This window comes from Porcisia hertigi, chromosome 18 (assembly GCF_017918235.1).
Source record: "Porcisia hertigi strain C119 chromosome 18, whole genome shotgun sequence".
Lineage (NCBI taxonomy): Eukaryota > Euglenozoa > Kinetoplastea > Trypanosomatida > Trypanosomatidae > Porcisia > Porcisia hertigi.
The window spans coordinates 259,122-278,961 of record NC_090577.1 but is presented as its reverse complement, the minus strand read 5'-3'; the positions used below and the strand labels follow the sequence as shown (position 1 = coordinate 278,961).

The 19,840-nt window shown below is 55.4% G+C and overlaps 4 protein-coding genes across 4 annotated transcripts; all 4 read right to left on the bottom strand.

The window, feature by feature from the left end:
- Window positions 1–2,220: 2,220 nt before the first annotated feature.
- Window positions 2,221–4,356, bottom strand: JKF63_06553 (uncharacterized protein; the record flags this gene model as incomplete). The annotated part of the gene is made up of 1 exon (XM_067902502.1): window positions 2,221–4,356. The coding sequence occupies one exon, from the start codon at window positions 4,354–4,356 to the stop codon at window positions 2,221–2,223; it is 2,136 nt and encodes a 711-aa protein (XP_067757919.1).
- Window positions 4,357–5,345: 989 nt separating this feature from the next.
- On the bottom strand, window positions 5,346–9,263 carry JKF63_06552 (uncharacterized protein; the record flags this gene model as incomplete). The annotated part of the gene is made up of 1 exon (XM_067902501.1): window positions 5,346–9,263. The coding sequence occupies one exon, from the start codon at window positions 9,261–9,263 to the stop codon at window positions 5,346–5,348; it is 3,918 nt and encodes a 1,305-aa protein (XP_067757918.1).
- A 5,398-nt stretch (window positions 9,264–14,661) lies between these two features.
- JKF63_06551 (uncharacterized protein) lies at window positions 14,662–16,380 on the bottom strand (the record flags this gene model as incomplete). The annotated part of the gene is made up of 1 exon (XM_067902500.1): window positions 14,662–16,380. One exon carries the CDS (start codon window positions 16,378–16,380, stop codon window positions 14,662–14,664), a length of 1,719 nt encoding a protein of 572 aa, XP_067757917.1.
- Window positions 16,381–19,051: 2,671 nt separating this feature from the next.
- JKF63_06550 (uncharacterized protein) lies at window positions 19,052–19,696 on the bottom strand (the record flags this gene model as incomplete). The annotated part of the gene is made up of 1 exon (XM_067902499.1): window positions 19,052–19,696. The coding sequence occupies one exon, from the start codon at window positions 19,694–19,696 to the stop codon at window positions 19,052–19,054; it is 645 nt and encodes a 214-aa protein (XP_067757916.1).
- Between the last annotated feature and the right edge of the window lie 144 nt (window positions 19,697–19,840).

Sequence of the window (19,840 nt, the reverse complement as noted above, 5' to 3'; positions counted from 1 at the left end):
AAAAGGAACGGTTGGAAACCTAAAATGAAACACAAGACAAAGCATATATAATATAATATATATGAATAAATATGAGATCATAGACAGGACAACTTCAGGATCATCATCCCTCACCACCATTACCCCCCCCCACCTCCCTCCCTATTCTCTCTCTCCCCCCTCCCCAATCTATCCCCCAATCGCATCCACTTTCACCACCTAAAAAGGGGCTCGTCGCGGAATGCGTTATGTGAACCCCACCCGCAACTCGAAATGTGATGAGCGGATAAAGAGAGAAGTACACACCCATATAAATATCAAACAGACACACGAAAATAAATCAAAGACAGATCAAGGGGGAGAGGAGGGGGGGGAGGGAGGAGGAGAGGAGGGGAGGGAGGGGAGGGAGGGTGTGTGTGTGTGTGTACGTATGTGTCTGCAGTGATACCGACACACACACACACACACACTTGTACACCCTACAGAGATTCTGCACGCGACAAAAGAAATGAGAACAACGAGGAAAACAGAGCAATAGAAGAAGAGGGGGTGAAGGCCCCCCTTTTATGGAGGGATTCTCCCGCCCCCCTCTTCGTCACACACACACACACACACACACACACACCTATATCTCTCTGTATATATAGATGTGCGCGTATGTGTGTAAAACACATGCAAGGCAATAACCACACAACAAAGAATAAAAAAAAGGAGGACATGAGGGGGGGGGGGGCGGGGGGCGGAGATGCATAACACAACCACATCTCCGCATTCAGCTCTCTCCCCCCCCCCTGCTGAAGAAGTGCCACAGAACGCAACGTCGACGACGAGCACCTACACCCACAAAAATACATGCAGTGATCCGATGGATCTCGGCATACGAAGCAGTGTCGGGGAGGGAGGAGGAGGAGGAGGAGGAGACGGGGGAGGCGTAAAGGAGGGGGAAAAAACGATGCATGTGCATGTACGTGCCTTTAGAATTCCTTTCTTATTCACGCACAGACGTCTGCAGATTTGAAGAGCCAGGCGGGGCGGGGCAGTTGGGGACGGGGGGGGGGGGGGAAGCGAATTACAGGAGGGGAAAGTGGCGGAGGACGTCCAGCAGCAAAAAGTTTCTCGATGGATATATATATATATATACACGGACGCGCACACACAAAACATGTATATATATATATACACATCTGGATAGACACCAGCACATAGGTGTTCAGAAGATGCGCTTCTTTCCCCCATTTTCTTAATTACTTGAGTTAGCACGATTCCCCTGAGTCTATTGTGTGCCATTACGTCGACCTCCACCAGCTTACCTCTCCTGGCCTGCACCCCCACCCCCACACGCATAGGGCCTACTTTTATGGAGAGAGAAGGTCCTACGCTTGCGCCAATGCACAAGACAATCTGTGTGTGCATGGTGGTGGTCGTGGTGGCGGGGGAGGCTGACCCTCTCCTCTCTTCCTCTCCCTTTTCTGTTCCATTTTTTCTTTTTGCTCACGTAAACATTGCGTCAATGCTTACCCACTATTCGTTATTCTTGTTTCGGAAAGGATGATGTTGATGGATGATGAGTGGGGCGGCGGCGGCGGCGGCGGCGGCGGGGGGCAGAGGAGGAGAAGGATATGCCTTTGTCTGTTGAGTTCCTCCCCTGGTGTATTACTGACCCCCCCCCCCCCCCCTTCCCTCTCCTCCCCCCTCCCCTCCCCACCCATACCCGCGTGTGCGCGCCGAAACCTGTACGCGCACCTGCGCTTGAGCGGATAACATACACATTTGGGTGAAGGCGAGGTGGCACACATCCACAACCGAATCTACTTACACACACACAGACACACACACACACACACACACACAGACAGACAAAGAGAGAGGGGGGGGAGGCAAGCGAAAAAAAAATATCCCCTTCCATCCCATGCGCCACGGTGGAGGGCTTCTCCGTTGGCCCTTGAGCATCCTGTTTTCTTCTTGTTTTACACCAGATGCGCGCATTTCCAGTACGGCGGCGCAGGGCGCACTTGGCGAACGTTGCTTCAATGCAGGTGGCACGTAATGCGGAGGGAGAAGGGCAAGCAAAGGGATGTGTGTGTGTGTGAGTGTGAGCGGATAAAGGGAGGAGGGGGGGGGGGAGGGGCAGGTGAACCTGAAGAGAGGAACACACACACACACACACACACTCACACAGTGGTGCACGCATGTGCCGCCCCATGGGGAGGTCAGTCAAAAGATGCAGGTATAGCTGCTCACTTAAATATCCCGTACAGCCGTGGTACCATAAAAGAGAGTCGCAGTACTGCTATTACTAGAAGTTAATTCGTGAAGCTCGGTCGCACTCTGCGATCGCAGCTCACCAACTGGGTTGGCACCAACTTCGTTCACGAACCCCCCCGCCTCAACAGGCATGCCATCAGGGCCGATTGGCAGTGCTGGGGAGGAAGCACCGCCGTCAGCTTGCTGTTCCTCGTCGTGCTGCATCTCCATCCCACAAATTTCACTGCAGCCGTCGTCGATGCTGTTCAAAATTTGTGTATTCGCTACAGCAGCCTCAGCGGCCTCGGCTGCCCTATCCATTTCTTCCTGAGAAGCTGCCTGCTGCTGCAGCACCAAGACGGCCTTCTGAACTTTGATGTTCTCCGCCCACTTGTGGTCACGTAAAATCGTGCGGCTCGCCACGCTGTCGACAACGAGCCGAGTGTTGACGACGGGGTCCATCGCCAGCTTAACCATCCCATCCAGCAGCGCGCTCTCCAGTACATCGTCGGCGCCAACCTTCACCACCTGCTCGGTGACGTAGGCAAACATCTGCCGCCCACGGAAACTGTATGCCGTCGCCAACTTCACAATAGACGTGAGGTAATTGTGATATTTGTCGTCATTCGCAGCGCGCAGGTGCTTGAGGATGATGGCCACGGGCGCGTAGGTGGAGGTGCGCACCTCCATAACACTGTCGTCGAGTAGTCGTGACACCAGTGCCAGTACAGAGGAAAAGGAAGGACTGTCGGGCGAGAGCAACACGGCGACATCGCCGATGCGCTTCGCCACCTCGTTGCGCAGCCGCCAGTTCTCGCTCTCTAGGGGCACGTGACACAACAGGGGGACAAGACGGTCTCGGGTGGCGGGTGTGACCAGTGCCAGGAACTTCTCTGCGTTGAGAACGGCGCCCCGCTTGATGTCGTCGAGGTCGCGCAGCAGGAGCTCAAAGGCTGGCACGATAGCCTCCTCTGTGATCTCCGTTCCAAGTAGCGCGGCCATCTCGTGCAGCGAATACGCTAGGGACTTGCGCACCTTCCACTGAACGTCTTTCAGCATCGTCGCGTACGCGTCCGCGACCTCGTCCCAGCGAGACGCGCCAATGGCCTGCACCACAGCTGGGAAGCAAAAGGCGCAGTACTCGCTGAGTGGACTCTCTACGTTGTCGGACTGGAAAGCCATGTCCGTGAAGAGACGCAGCAGTTCAGGGCTAATATCCTCGCTACGCAGTGTGTGGAGGAGGCGACCTAGTGACTCGTAGGCTCGCGTGCGCACCCAACGAGAGTCGTCCCCGAGGAGCTTCTGAAAGGCTGGGACGATAAACTGCACTCGCATCGACTCTGGCAAGCCGCTCGACACCTTCTCAATCGACTCGGCACAGGCCTGTCGCACACCCCAAATCTCATCCCCACAAAGAGTCACGTACAGAGACAGCACCGTCTGCTGCGCCTCCTCTGTTGTGAGCACCGCACAAACGCCGCCGAGGTTGCTACCGACGGTTCGACGCACCGTAAAACTGGAGTCGTTGGAGAGCAACTCGAGTTCCCCGAGGACCACCGTTGTTGAGAACTCACTGCCAAACTGCGGCGCAAGGTCGTTGAAAAGCTGGGCCGCCACCACACGGTAGTCCTCTGCGCGCTCATCGTGGGCAAGGGTCATGACCACGTTAAGTAAGTGCGACTGCACGTGCTCCATGTGCACGAGCTGGGCCAGCTTCTGAATCGCCTCGAGCGCCACCACACCGACCTCAACATTTTTATCTACGAGAAGCTCAAAGGCTGTCGGAAGAAAAGCATTTAGTAGGTACTGATAACCCTCGTCACCGCCTTGCTGCACAAAAAGCCTGGCTAGCGGAAACAGTTGCTCCACCAGAGCCTGCCTCACCGCTGGCTCGGAGTCTTGGGTGAAGGTGGTCAGAAGTGGGACAATAGCTCGTGCGCTTTCTGCGTACCCGGTGTAGTTCGCGGTGGAGGAGAGCTCGCGTACGAGTACAAGTCTCTGCAAAGAGAAATCAGATTGGTGATACATCAAAAGCCGGCTCAGCGGATCCAGAGTATCATCGATGGCGTACTCGTTGAAGATGAACTCCTCCTCGGCGTCCTGGTTGGAGTCATCGAGTAGCTCGGCCGGCATCTTGAGTTCTCTTTTATGTGTTTCGTATGTATGTACGAGAGAGGTGGTGAGCACTTTCTTTTTCATGAACCGGCGCAAGAGACAATGAGCGGGGGGAAAGCGGGGGCGCGGGAGAGGGGGGAGATGGAGGCAGAGTAATAGAGAAAGGACGAGAAAAAAAAACATCATTGATGGGCATGTGCGCGTCAGCGCATTCGCCGCCTGTCTATCGAGCTTGTGAGGTGGGGAATAAGGGAAAGCGGGAGGAGGGGGAGAGGGGGGGGGGGCATCGTGTTGTCTACACCGAGACCCAACCGGCAGGAATAGAGAAGTACTTTAGGCAAGAGCAGACGTGCGCCTCCGTGCTGTTGTGCTTTTATTCCGAGAAAACAACGCAGCCGCCGGTCCCTTCAACATTCCCGACTCACCTCTTCGTGTCACTGAGTGTGTCCCTTTAGCATGTCGGTAGACCAGGGGGTATCACCATCCGCTTTGTCTTCCTTTTTTTTGTTTTTTTTTTCATTGCGGGGGTGGGTAGGGGGGTAACTACTCGCGGAACGAACAGAGGTGTTGGCCTATACTCCAACCGAGAGTTGTGTCGCTCCCTAAAGATCCGTTTCCCTCTCACCCCTCCCGTTGTGTATTCGTTCGTTCGTGGATGTGTCGCCCCAACACGTCGTCCCTCCCTCCCTCCCGATACACAACGGGAAGAGACTGGTGTGTGTGTGTGTGTGTGTGTGTGTATGAGGAGGGGGGGGGCACTGGATCCCTCCCTGATACCCCCCCCCCAATGCAGTGGCCTGCATCTTCCCTTTCACATGAGAAAAAATCAGACTGATGGACCACACCGCAGCGAGAGAGAGCGAGAGCATAAAAGACACGATCCAGCTAAAAGGCGAGGAGAGCACCCTTGGCTTGCACATCCCCTATCAGATACACATATCCAATCACGCTGGGGACGAAGTACCCAGGGTGGTCTTCTGCTCGCCCATCGAAACCGCCGCCGCTGCTCACATGTTGTTCAACACTGCACACACAGGTCGCAGAAGAATGTGGAGAAGTCCTTCTTTCCGAGCCACCATGGTGGCGAGAGCAATCAGCAATAGCACTCGCTCGTCTTGGAGGGTTAAAGCTGTTTGCAGAGCCTCCACCTCGGCCGCCTCGCGCGCGGCTTCCGCGGGAGTGGGAGGTGGCGCATCGCTGTCATCGGGGTGCGCAGAAGCCGCCTCGATGCCGCCGCGGTGACCACCCTGCGCGCTATCCACCACCGACAGCAGTTCGATCTCGCGCTTGAGCTGGTGCGTCACGAGCGACGACGCGGGACTCATGTCGGACGTCTTTCCGGTCAGCGGGATCGTCGGCACGTACCATCTCAGTACTTCACTGCGAGAGAGAGTCTCTGGGCGCATGGTGAGCACTTGTGCAAACCACTTGGCAGGGCGCCTCAACACTTTGTTGATGTCGTTGTAAGGGTAGTCCTCTACCATGAACCCGACCAAGTTCTGGACGTAGAGGTGGAGGGAGCGAAAGGCATATGAAGGGCTGTATTCGGGACTCATCAGCCCCACACAATCAGCCTTGGTCAGCTGCCGCACCACGTCGAAGTAACACTCGATCTCCTCGTTGAGAAGCGTCGCAGCGCCCGGGTAGTACTGCTCCATCGACGTCGCACCCACTTCGTTCCACGTGAACTGACTGCGCCATAGCGTTTGCGGGCTCCCGGCAGCGGCGCCGCCCCTGATGCGCTGCTCACTCACCACGTTGTCATCTCCAGCGAACCGACGGTATACATCCTTGTGTGCAGGTGGTGTGGGGGCCCTGGTCCGATTACAGGTCTCGTCAGCGAAACCGCTGGCACCGCCGTAGTGCGGCGGTGGGGAGGAGGGACTGAGACACCCTAAAGACTTGCCAGCGTGGTCGCCGCCGGCACCCGCAGTGAGGCGGCGCTGCCCGCTGCTCTGCGCGTCTTCCGTCACGGCACGATGGCCCAACCGCTCCACCACCTCCAGCGGCAGCAGCGTCATGGCCCACGGCTCTGCCGGAACGAAGAGGCCCATGACAAAACCACAGAGCGGCACAACCTGCGCCACAATGGCCACAAGTTGAAACACCTCTGGAATAGTCCAACCCTGCGCCAGCACGCTCCGTACTTCATTCTCGACAAGTGTCCACGGCGTGTGGGCAGCGAGCGCGATAAAGTGCTGCACGGCTCGCAGACGCGTCGGCGGGCCCTGCGTTATCCAGCGATGTCGAGACCGACCGCGGGGGTAGACCGTGGTCGAAGCGTTGATTGGCTGCTGGTGCTGCTGCCCCTGCTGATACACCGAGTGGTCTGCGGAGTTGGGACTGTCGTCGTCGTACGCCCCTACAGCCTCCCTGTCAGCGTGCGCCACATGGCTGCGCACATTGCCACTGTTGTAGAGGCTGCCGTAGTGGTCTCCACGCAGCATACCGCTCCCACCGCCGGTGTCACGATCGTGCTCTTCTACATCCTCCTCTAACATCTCCTCCCCCGCGTAGCGCAAGAGCAGAGCAGAGAAGCGCGAGACGAGGTACTCGCAACGGTGTCTGCTTGCCGCCATGGACGCAACCATGAGACGCACATCCACAGAGAGTGGGCCGTCTTCGAAAAGCACGTAGTGAAGCGCCGCGTGGTGCGCGCGGAGCACCTCAGGGTAGAGCGAAAGGAGCTTGTAGTAGGACGGGCACTCCCCGCCATCGGTGAAGACGCCGTAGAGAAGTGTCTTGGATGTCGCGAGGAGCGGTAAGGGGGGAAGCAGATGACTTTGGGCGAGCGCGAAGAGGAGGGCGCGGCGCCGTTTTGCCGCCTTCGACAATCGTCTTGGCGTTCCTGTGGCAGTGTCGCAATGCGCGCGCCCCATGAAAGAGCCCGGTCCCCTGGCTGTTGACAACGCAGAGGGCGCGCCAGCGCTCGCTGGCGATCCATGGTGCCCATGCTCCTCAGAGGCGTCACCCGCGCTGCCGCCTGTGACTGAGCGGCATTCTCCACCGCCGGCACCACCACCACCACCACCACCACCGTGGCGAAGGTCGCGGCGGCGTCGCAAAGATGTGTGCACCCGCGATATTGGCGAGCCTGTGATGACGTGAGCGTTGAGACTAATCTCAGTCGATACTGACTCCAACAAGGACTTGAGCGCCGCAACGGCGCTGCCTTTGGGGCCCATGTAAGCTTCCTCCTCCATGAGCAAGCGCTGCACAGTTGGAAGTGCAGTGGTCGTGGGCAGGGGACTGCAGTACGCGAAGCATGGCGCGCTCTGTTGCCGTTGTTGAGTGTCCCACCACCACTGAGCCGTCATCAAGTGCACCTCACCCGCAGAATCAAACCACAGTATCGCGTCCTCAGGTCGAATGTATTGCGTTGCGGGAACATCATAGCTCGTGTTGCTGGTGCTGCTAGTCGCAGACGCACTTAGACCACTACCACCGCTTAGGCTGCAATTCTGATGTGGCCCACCAGGACCGGCGCTGCTCACGCCTGCATCCGGTGTGGATGTGGCGCAGCACTGCGGCTGCAGCGTTGGCAAGTAGCGCAGCAGCTGCTGTCGTGCACACCAGCCAGCGGAGCTGCGCGGCTGTGGTTGCACAGCCAGCGCGTGCGCGACGCAGAGCTGCGCTGCATACGCCAGAGCAGCGCATGGGCAACTGCACGCAAGCTGAAGAAGAAATTGTAACGACGCGGAGGCCGCCTTTTGGACGGCCTCATCACCGCTGGCGTCGTCCTCGGATGAGGAATTCGTGCCCGCTGCATCATCCCTCGCAGCGGTGTCTGCGGCCCTGGACGGCTGTCCATCATCCATGCAAGGCGAGTGCCGGTGTTCAGTATTCTCTTCACGGTCCAAGTCCGCACTGCCATCTCTAGTGTGCATCACCGCTGGGTCACCGCCGCATCCAATAATGCCACGATACGTCAGGGCGAACACGGCGCAGCGCTGACCCAGAACGAGAAGATCGTGGAAGGCCTCTCGCAGCGCGTCCGCCGTCACTCGAGGCGCAGTGCTGCCCCTGCCTGCACTCGTCCCCGCGGAAGTAGCGCCCGCTTCATGCATGGGCTCCGCGCTATCCGTCTCCACATACACTGGTGTGACATCTGCGCCGACTAGCGCAGGACCATCGTCTCCCCCCTTATCATGCCCCCCGACTACGGTCGATGGGACTGGCTCGGTTGTGTGGAACAGCTCCGAAGGAAAGTAATATGCGTCGAAGACAGCCAACAACGCCGTGATCGCGCTGTCCGGTGTACTAGTCTTAGCGGTGGCCGTTGGACCAGTAGCGGAAGGGGGAGGAGGAGGAGCAGCAGCGGCAGCTGATGATGCACCGGTGACCTTGGCAACCGGTGGAGGCGCCCATCGCGTTGCAGAGTCGGCTAGAATGACATCCACTGTACCCATCGTCGTGGCATCACCAACAGCAGAGAACCCCATCAATATGTGTGGCCGATGCTGCGTCGGAAGGTGCGAAAGCTTCTGTGACTTGTTATTTGCAGGTGGTGCCAAGGACTGCGTTGGCAAAGAAGCAGGGGCACCACTCTGACTGCCGCTATGGCGACCACCGGCCTCATTACTGGCGCAGAGCGTTCTTGGCGTCTCTGCAGCTGTAGCGGCGGTGGATCCCTGTGGAACATCAGCAGAATACTTCGCGGCCTCCACCGCAGCGCTGATTAGCAGCTGAGGACTATGTGCTGCTGCTGCCCTAGTAGAAATTCGCCTCTCCTCGGCTTCCATGGCCCGCACCAGTTGCGCATGCTCCAATGCAAAGAGATGCGAGAGAAGCATCGCACTGTACCACGTAAAATCACGAAGTACTTCTGAAATGGCAGCTGCGGCGTTCCCGCGGTGGCGCGTGTGATCGTCCCGGTGTCCCCCACTGGCGGACGCAGACGCCCATGATGACGTGACGCCCTGCATGAGTGCTACAATATGTTCGATACGCGAATATATAAATATGTATGCTACAGAAGCCGATGGAATAAAAAGAGGACGTAAGCACCAGCGTGGCTGCTCTGTTGCCTGAAGACACACACACACACACACACACACGCACCACCACCACCAGAGAGAAAAGAGAACGAGGATCACAAACGGCACTCACACCGAGCCCAAAGCACCCGGCAAAGCAAACCCTTCAACGCAACCGTTCTCGAAAATAATGGGAGCAGCCGCAACCGGAGCCACACTTGACAGGATCCCGATATCGACTAATCGGCTTTCGCGGCACAGTCGCCACCCAGAGGAGCAAAAGCAAACGCGTTTCGCGACGTTCCCCCCCCCCTTCCAACCCTGCCTCACCCTTTTCGTGTGCCGGTTGGTGTGCCGGTTGGTGTGCCGGTTGGTGTGCCGGTTGGTGTGTGAAGAAGAAGAGCACTGAAGGAAACGGAGGATGAGAAGAAACCTGGTGTGATACGACGGCGGCGGGCGAGCGAGCGGGGGTGAAGGAAAAAAGGGAGGGAGGTAGGGGTGTAGTTGTACACCAGGGGAAGGGATATACAAAAGTAACAGAAGCAACGCTCAAACTAAAAAGAGTAGAAGAGATGGGCGAGTGGGATGGGAAGGGGGGGGGGGGGAGGTGATGGCCGGACACTCACTTATCGCACACACGCGCACCCAGTAATACGCAGTGATATGAATAAGCAAAGGGAGAGTGGACACAGTGGAGAAGAAAAAGATAGGTGGAAAAAAAAAGGCAAAAAAAAGCGAAGAGAGAAAGACAAAAACTGACTCGAATACACGCACCGGCCAGCACCACCGCTACACAGGAAAAAAACAGAAGCGTTGGATATATACAAACGTGTTCGTGTTTGGTGTGAGTAGCTCCGACGCACAACACAACCTACACTGTCAGAGGAGCTCCCCGGCGAAGACAAGAAATGGAAAAAAAAAGCTGATAGAGAAAGCGCGCGCGGTTTTTTATTCTTGGGGAGGGAGGGGGAGGGAGGGGGGGGGGGATGGTTAGGACGGTGCGTTACTGTTTCGATGAGGAGATGAATGGATCCCCAACGTCTAGCACAAGTCCGTTACACTAGACCTCGTTCCGTGTACCCTGGCGTGACAGTTGTGCAGATGTACAGGGGTGTGTCACACACACACACACACGCACACAATGAGAAGAGAGGGAAATAAAGATAGTATTGGATTTTTATGTCTGTGTGTGTATGTCTGTCTGAAGCTCTCACACAGACACACAAAAAAGGGAATTCAGAACAGGAACGGGGAGTGGGGGAGGGAGAGAAGAGTGGGGGGGTGGGGGGGGGGCGTTGAGCTCACGGGCCCAGCAAACCACGGCTAGAAAATATGTATATAGAGAGATCCACACACCAAAGAAAAATAGTGTTTTGAAGAATGAGAATCCACCGAGGACTACAATGCACTCTCCGTTATATGCAAGACCGACAAAAGATGAGCGAGGGGAGTGAGGGGGGAGTGAGGGAGAAGTAGCGGAAGCAAGAAACGCAAGAAAAGGCGGTAGACGTCATGGCGCCCCCCCCCCCTCAGTGCTGGGGTGTGAAGAAGAAAGGGGGGAGTAAGACAGAGTTGAGGAAAGCTTTTTTACCTTACCACCCCACACTCCCATCCCATCCCACTCCTCTACTCCCCCATGAACATGAGCAATGATATATATACATATGCTCGATCTGTAGCTTGCTTGTGAAGGATCCTGCTTTTTCTTTTTTGTTGTTGTCGGAGAGGGCGGGGAGCCTTGAGAGCGACTGTGTTTATTCTTTTCTGGTGTTGAGGAAACATGAAACGCCACGGAGAACGAGGAGAAGAGAGGAGCAGAGGAAAAAAAAATACAACGACTGCTTCACCGCCCCCCCCTCTCTGGTACACACACACACACACACTATACAAATATATATATCTATATATCAAACAAAGAGAAGTGCAAAAAGACATCACGAGCCCAAATAACAGCGGCACAAAAGAGGAGGAGGGAAGTACAAAGAATAATTAAAACAACAACGATCAACCCAACAGCCAAACAACAGACAACAGAAGTATATATATATATATATAAATAAAGCGCTAATAACAGCAATAGGAAGGGGGGAGGAGGATGAGATACAAGACATCGCCATCAAATATCATTTTTCAAACAGAGACACACACACACACAGACTCACAAGCGCGAGTCGTTCACTACCATCCATCTCCCCACAAAAAAAAAAGAGCAGATATAAGGGTGACAACAACTCGACGTTTGGTGTGCCAGACACGCAAAACGCTTCAGCTGTTGACAGGAAAAAAAAAACGCGCAACTAAACGAGAAGTATTAAAAAAGTGAGAGCACATAGACGAATAAAACAGAAAAAATACGGTGTGTGTGTGTGTGGGGGGGTGGGAGGGAGAGCGACATACAATAAATAAATATATATATTTAAATAAATATATATATATGTATAGATATAAATACATAGGCACATGTTATCTATAATAGATTTGTTCTGTGGACGTAAGTCCATGTGCGCGCACATCTTTTCGTTTCTCATGAAATCAAACGAGTAAGATGCACTCGAGAGGGAAGAAGAAACATTTTTCTGGGAGGGGGGGAGGGAGGGAGCACGTGCGTATGATGAGAGAAAATGGAGAGGGGGTGGAGGGGGTGGAGGGGGTGAGGAGGGGGGGGGAGGGGGTAGTAGTCCGGAGGAAAACACCCTGCGATGGAGAAAAAGGGTGTGACTGAAATAATCCCCGGACGAGCCTGCGCACTCAGCCTCACACACAAAGGGAAACAACAGTAGTAATAATAATAATATTAATAATAGTTCAAGACGGCGGCAATGTGGGAGGGAGGGAGGGGGGGGGTCACAACGTGACAGAGAGAAAGACAGGGGCCCGAGATACATGCCATACGCAAGACCCGTAACAGATAAAGACAAACCGCTCCCCTCCCCCCCTTCAAAAAAAAAAAAAGACATCCCCAAATAGAATAATTCACAGACGCACCCGCCCCATTCCAACAGGTAAAAATGCGCAACTACGGCCGAAGCCTCCTTTTGTAACACACACGATCAGAGATAGTCAGGGAGGGAGGGGGAGGAGGAGGGGGGCTGCCTGGAGATGCGGAATGGTGGGTCGGACTGCCTGGACAGAAAGCTGCAAGAGGATGGGGGCCGTTATAACACAGTCGGTGGTAGGCTGGTGGGAGGAGCGTGAGAGTGTCTGTCTGTGTGTGTATGTGTGTGTGTCTACATTGCCGGGTAGCGTGATACACACACGCCAATACGCATTGATATGCAGCCAAGGGTGAACACAAGCGAAAAAGATGAGCGTAAACAACGAGATGAAGGGGGGGGGGATCGAAGATGGGAGCTGTGCATGAAAGGAATGGAGGGGGGAGGGGAGGGGGAGACCACCACCACTACCATTGACCAACGACTATGTGTGAACTAAATGACAAAGAGACACGCACACGCGTACACACACACACACACACAGACACAGACATGCTCGTGCACATAAAACAGGGAAAAAAATAAATTTTCGCAAGTCAGCTCACACTGTGTAAAAATGAGAGGTGTACAAAGACAACGTGTGTGATGACGACGGGGGGAAAAAAGGGGGATGAATAGAAGGCATACACGTTGAGAGATCCGCACCGCATACGCACGTAAAACACACGAAAAGGGAGGGGGAAGGGACGACGAGAAGAGTCATGTACATTCTTCACCGGCACGACTAGTCCTTCAAGACGGGGGGGGGTAAAAAAAAAAAAGAAGGCTAGGAACAGAGGTAGATGACACTGAACTGGGTCTGACATCTTTTCTCTCCCCCCCCTCCCATATGGGCTTCCTTCCCCTTCCCCTCCAGCATCACGCGCTACGTGGAGAGCATCTTCGGATCCCAATTGACCTGGAACCAAGGGTGATTGATGACATCCTCCATCGAGATGCGCTTGCGAGGATCGACAGTCAGCATGCGTGCGACGAGGTCTTTGGCCGGATCGCTTATGTGACGTATCATTTGATAGTCACCCCGCTCGATTTTACTGAGAAGGACGTTCATGTTTCGATCCTCGAACGGCAGACGTCCTGCCAGCATTACGTACAGCACAACGCCGCAGCTCCAGATGTCCGCCGAGAGACCGTTGTAACCTCGCTCCATGAGGACCTCCGGCGCAACGTAGTTTGGTGTGCCGCAGATGGTCTGCAGCAACACGTCCTGCTGAAGGTTGCTCAGTCCAAAATCAGAAATCTTCAGCGTGCCGCTCGCGTCCAGGAGGAGGTTCTCCGGCTTCAAGTCGCGGTGAGCAAAGCCCTTGGAGTGGCAGTAATACATCCCCGCGATAAGCTGATGAAAGTAGCAACGGGCTGTCGGCTCATCAAAGCGCTTGGCGGCCACAATCTTGTCGAAAAGCTCACCCCCTGTGACCAGCTCTAGGACTAGATAGTAATGGTTCGTCGACTGGAGCACCTCCTTCAGCTTCACCACATTCTGCTGACGCAGACTGCGCATAATCGCAACCTCACGAAGCATCTGGTCTTCCATGTTCTCTTTCTTTAGGCGCCGCTTATCCACAATCTTGATGGCCCACGTGCGGCCCTGTGGATCGGTGCCGAGGCGCACCTTGGAAAAGTTGCCGGAGCCGATCTGCTTACCCAGGGTGTACTGGCCTACCATAATCGAAGGGTTCATGGCTGCTGTAGATGGTGGCTCCAGTCTCCTGCTTTTCTGTACGTGAACGTAATATAATATAATATATTATATACGGTTCTGGGAATAATGCCGCCCGCGATGATCACTCCAACCACACGAAGAGGGAGGAGGAGGGAGGAAGGAGGGGGGGGGGGGGGGTGACGCACAGTGATGGTGGTGGTGATGCCGGCAAACCTCAAGGCTTTGTGTGGGGGTTCAACAAGAGAGCCGGCGTCCGCACAAGCACAGAAAATATGAAGGGAAAGTGAAACACAGAAAGGGATAAGAGCCCGCGAGCGAGCGAGCGACGGGGAGGAGGAAGGGTGGGGGGGAGGGGGCTGAGTGTGCGCAGGAGCGTTCGACAGCTGAGGCGCCGACAAAGCAAACGACAGCACCGCACCCAGGGGGAGGAGGGGGAGGGAGGGAGGAGGGACAGAGAGAGAGAGGTCCAAGGAGGGTACCGGGGGCATGTCGGCATTGGAAATACAGCCAATGCGTAAGCATAGCAAGTGTGTCGTAGCACACCTGCACACCAACTAACTCGGAAAGAATGAGTGACTTCAGAAGCAACAGACGTTTGCGTTGGTGGTGGTGTGTATGCGCTTCTTTTCTGTGTGTGTTGCCCCTCATCTGCAGTGTTGTACTGAAGTCCCCCTGTACACGCGTGTAGTCCTCAGAGCGTACATTCCTCTGTCTTCACAGCAGCGGTTCCTGCCAGCAGATATGCACGCGAGGCAGCACGTGCTCCAAGGATACGACCAGAAACGCCGTACATCACTATGCTGTTCTCGGACTCCTCCACATTTCGCAACCGTGCCTGCTGCTGGGCTTTGGAGTGCTCGTTATGGATGGCGCCACGATGTTTCAGGTGGCGTCGCAGCGCGAGTTGCGTATCACGCCAGAGGTGCACCGTCGAATGCGCATCAGCGAGCAGAGACGCGGATGACGTGCACCTCGTAGGCGTATTAAAGTCCAACAGCGAGGCTCTACTTGACGAGGAAATCGTAACGTTGTGCAGGCGACGTTGTAGGCGAGCGTACAGCTCCTTTTGAAGATCACGAAGGCTGCACCTATCCACATCACGGCAGCGACGGCCTGCGGTGGGTAGGGGCGTGTTCATTTCGTGGGTGTGCCTCGTGGGCAAAGAGAATGTGCCCTTCGCTCCGGAAAAAAACGGCGTTGGGGGGTCCACTACTCTGTGCGCCACCGGGGAACGCAGCCCAGATCCGCGGCGTATGGCTGCCTCCGGTCCCTGGATACAGAAGCCGGCGGGTAGGGGCAACGTTAGTGAGGGGTGAGACGGCGCTGGCGGGTGCGGCCGGCGCTGCGCCTTGACGAGGAGATCAACATCGTCCCAGCAGTGAGACCCACTGAGGAGGCTGCCGCGAATCTGGTGAGCTCTTTCCGGGCGCTCTCTCTCGGGTGCCGAGACCGGATGGCACCATCGAAAAGATTGACTCAGATCGCCAACCTTTTGGGGGGAACTGGGAGATCGGCCAGAAGGGGCAACAGTATCGCTTCTGTTGCTGCTAGGCGAGCCACTGGTGACGGGGTGGGTGGGACATGGCGCAGATGCGTGCTGTGCGCATGACAATTCTCGGGAGCGCGTCCGCGGAGCGGGTGAGATATCTGACGATGGTGACGAGGGATGCTGGTGAATGGAGGCGGTCGCGAGAGGCAAGCCCGTGTCCCTTTTCTCTGCGTCGCAATGCCTTTCGAATGACGGGGGATACCACTGGGCCCACGTAGACTTCCCTGGGAATGTGGGTGTTGGCGGAGCACTGCCGCCCTGGTGGGCCTCGGGGGTGTGAGTGACGTCGTCTGCTGCTCGAGGCCCACCCTTGTTGCTCTTCACCGCATGTTCGTGCAACTTTCGGGGTCCGGTTGTCGTCCCTCCGACAGACGCGTGATTGTCAGCCTCCATCGAAAAGTTCCATGCGGGACAGCGTGCCTGTTGAGTATCATCGACTTTGTCCAGAACGCCCTCTGGTATGCGGTGTGCTCCCTTCTGCTTGGGCGAAGTTGCCGGCGACGGCGACGGCGAGGCGAGCGTGAAAAGGAAGGGACACGGTGACAACGCCACAGAAAAAGCCGCCAGAGGGTGAGCGAGATCGCCATGCGACGATAGTGAGGAAGGAGGACGCCCGGGAAGGCAAGGAGACGGTGACAGTACGCGCTTCGTTTTCTGAACAGGCCATTTAGGTGTCGCACCATGTGGTCGCGGGTGGGGGTGCTCCCACAAAGTCGCAGAGCCGTTTGTTTGATCTTGGTCAATCTTTTTCCTCTCTGCTTCTCTGTGAGACTGGAGCAGCAGCGCGTTTTTCGTAGATCGCACCCGCGGCGCTGCGGGCGGTAGTGTGCGGTTGCGGATGCTATCAATGTAGGCTTGCATCCTGCATGACAACGCCAGAGGAGCAAAGTAGGGGCCAGTGATAGAGAGAGAACGTCACGTAGCAGCACGACGACGACGACGGGGGGGGGGGGGGGGGGGCTGACAGAGGGGCACGAGACTCAGAAAAAGAAGGCAGACAGGCAACCAGTGGAAACATATGCGCCACACATCAAAGAAAGGAAGCACTGCCGATGCGTTGAAGGTGTGCGGCTCGCCGACGTTTGACACGATCGGGGAGGAGGGAGAGGAAGGGAACGTCGGGGGGGGGGGGCTTGACAATCTAACAAAAACACCACACCAAAAAATATATATATATATATATACAGCTCTATGTACTCAGCAGAAGGGAAATATTTTCACACATTCGGGGTGAGCATGCGCTCGCGAAGAACGAGACAGACGACAAGAGATGCCACTATCCGTCTGCCTGAGAGTTGTCACAAACACTAGAAGAGCGTTGGGTGAGACGAGTGTGAACGGCAACAGAGAGAGAGAGCATACACACACACATAATATGAAAAGAGGGGATATGAAACCCTGTAAGGCGCCTAGACAGTACGGGGGGGGAAGGGGGAAGGAGGAGTTATGAGGCGCGTGTGGTTGATATGCGGCAAGCGCGCCACAATGAAGCGGCTCAACGTTCCAAGAAAAAAGAGACAACATCAAGTGGTAGGGAACGCAGATAGTAAAGTAATTGCATCAGTAGAGGCGGGAGCGGGGAACTACATCTTCCTCACTCCAGCACAAGCCGCATCGCCCTGCGTGCGTGTGCGCGCGCGTGTGTCCGGAGGCGCGTGTTGCTCAATGTAAGGACATCACAAAAAAGAGTAGCGGTAGCAGCAGCATAGGGGCGCCACAAACCCGTGATGCTACCCCCCCCCCTCTCTCTCCCTTCCCCTCCGTCCTTCCCATATCGCAAGTGTCTCGGTCCGCCTGTGCGTTTTCCTCTTTTTTTTTCGTTGTCTTGTAAAAAGTATAAACGAATTAAAATCATAAAGCAAGACGCGCACCACACGTCACCAAAATCTGAAGAGAAGTGTGCGTGCGTGTGTGTGTCGGGGGGGGGGGGGAAGGGGGAGAGTTAATTGCGGAGACACACACACACACACATACACATACACACACACTCACTCTCACACACGCATGCACACACGAGCAAAGGCTGACGCATACGACTTTCCTCCCCAATATACATCGATATACGTTGCGCAAAGTGTAAAAAAAGACGGTGGGATACTCAAAGGACGAGGAAAAAAAAGGATGAGTGAGTCGCCCGCTCAAAATCATTCCGCTGGAGACACGAGGGTGAAAGGTGAAGGGCTGCTCGTTTCGCATACGCTTGTCCGTCTGATGTGTCTCCTCTACCCTTCAGGATGACTACGTGTTCGTACGTGCGTCGCTGTCCTCAACAGCGCTCCTCTTTCGCTGCTCACGTCGCTCCACACACATCGCCACCACCACGCGGTCTTTCTCCCCCTCTCTCCTCGCTCACTCGAACTTGATTCTAAGCACCATACCTTTCTACCACCACACTTGACTACCCCCCCCCTCGCTGTTTGCCACTCACTCGAGGATGCAAGGAAGAGGGAGGGAATGGGGTGGAGAAAGGGAGTGTTGAGCGGTACGGGCGCGGGTGGGGTGGGGATGAGGTGGGGCGGGGGAGACAGCGAGAGAACGCTATTGAGAGGCACATCGACGCACACAAAGATAAACACACCGCAAGAAGAGCAAACACAACACACACGCACACACTTCAAGAGGAGAAAAAAAAAGATGTAACAGACAAAGAGCTATTACGAGTTGGGCGGAGGTGATAACGATTGAAACCAAAGCTTTAAAAAAAGAAAAGGGGCCAGATGAGAGCGGACGAAGAAAGGGGGGCAGCGGGGGGAAGGGGAGGGAAGGGGGATCATGAGGAGAGCGAACCGGACGGAGCAAAGGAGACGATCGACGTTTCCGCGCATTCACCACCTGCCTTCCCCATCATTCACTTCTTTCTCCTCCTCCCCCCCCCCCACCCTTGTGTTGATGCGTGCCTCTTCTTTCCTATACATCCACGGTATCACGTGATTTCTTGTCTTTTTGTAGGTCTGGTCGGCCTCCCGTTTTGCACACTCCTTGTATAGAAGCGGCTGTTGCCCCGCCACCCACTCAATGCGTCCTCCCTTCACGCTGTGAATGTTCTGTTTGTTTTTTTGGTCGACTTGACCCAACCGCCACCTGTCGTTACCATCACCACTGCCGATACCTTTCATGTGTGTGTGTGTGTGTGTGTGTGTGTGTGTGTGTGTGTTGTTTCGTTGCTGTCGCAGATGACACATCAAAGTACACGCGAGATGCATCCACACACACACACCCACTCACATACACACAGAGGCAAACAACAGCGGGGAGAGGGAGAAGGGGGGGAGGGGGCCGGTCGAACAAAACAGAACACACACAGCGGGGTAAAAAAAAAGGTGAAAGGAGAACTAATTTTTTTTTGAGGGAGGGGGGGGGGCAACAGCCACGACATCCACAAAGAACTTGTCCCGATAAAACATTGATATTCATTTTATTTCCTTGCCTGTTCAAAAGTTAGTATGGAAGTCATAAATATATATATATATAGTCTTAGTTACAGTGCACATTGAAAAGACGTGTGCGTGCACACATGCCCTCTCTATTCTGCCTAGTAGATGCGCTGCGGCTTGCCCATGGTCGACTTGATGTACGCCGACTTCAGGTTCTGCCAGTTCTTCTTCAGCAGCGACACAAGGAAGTTGATCGCCATCATGACGTTCTGGCGGAGCTGCTCCTCGTTCATCTCCATGTGGCCAATGCAGGTTCCGAGGCACAGCACCTTCTTCAGCTGGAACTTCACGGTCGAGCGCAGCTCCGTGACCTTCTCTGTGATCGACTCGCTGGGTGAGCACACCGTGGGAAACTTGCCCATACGGTGCATGTGGGGGCCCACCAGACGCGGCACGGTCTTGATGATCGACTCAGAGCACAGGAAGGCGTCGTACTGGTTGCACATCTTCTTCACCAGCTTCTTGTTCTTGTTCAGCTTCTTCAGCTCCTCCTGGTTCATCGTCGGCACGCCATCCTTCTTGGCAATGTCCTCGTGGACGAGGTCGCACAGCAGGCACACCGTCATGCGTGGGCGGCACACGTTCGGCAGCTTCAGGGATCCAGAGAAACGCTTGTCCTTCTGGGGGTCGTAGTTCTTGAGGTTGACCTGGAGGTCGACGCTCTCCTTGAACTTGCGCTCCTTCTCCACCTTCAGGACAGCCTGGATGGCCTCCGACAGAGTCTGCGGGGGGATCTTGGACATTACGATGACGGAGTTATCTGGTGCGCGTGTGATGAAGAATGTGTGGAGCAAAACTTCGAAATGCGACGCGGGGGAGTTCTGTGTGAAAAAGACAGCAAAAAAAAATGAAAATATATATTTGAACAAGGCGAGGGAAAATAAATG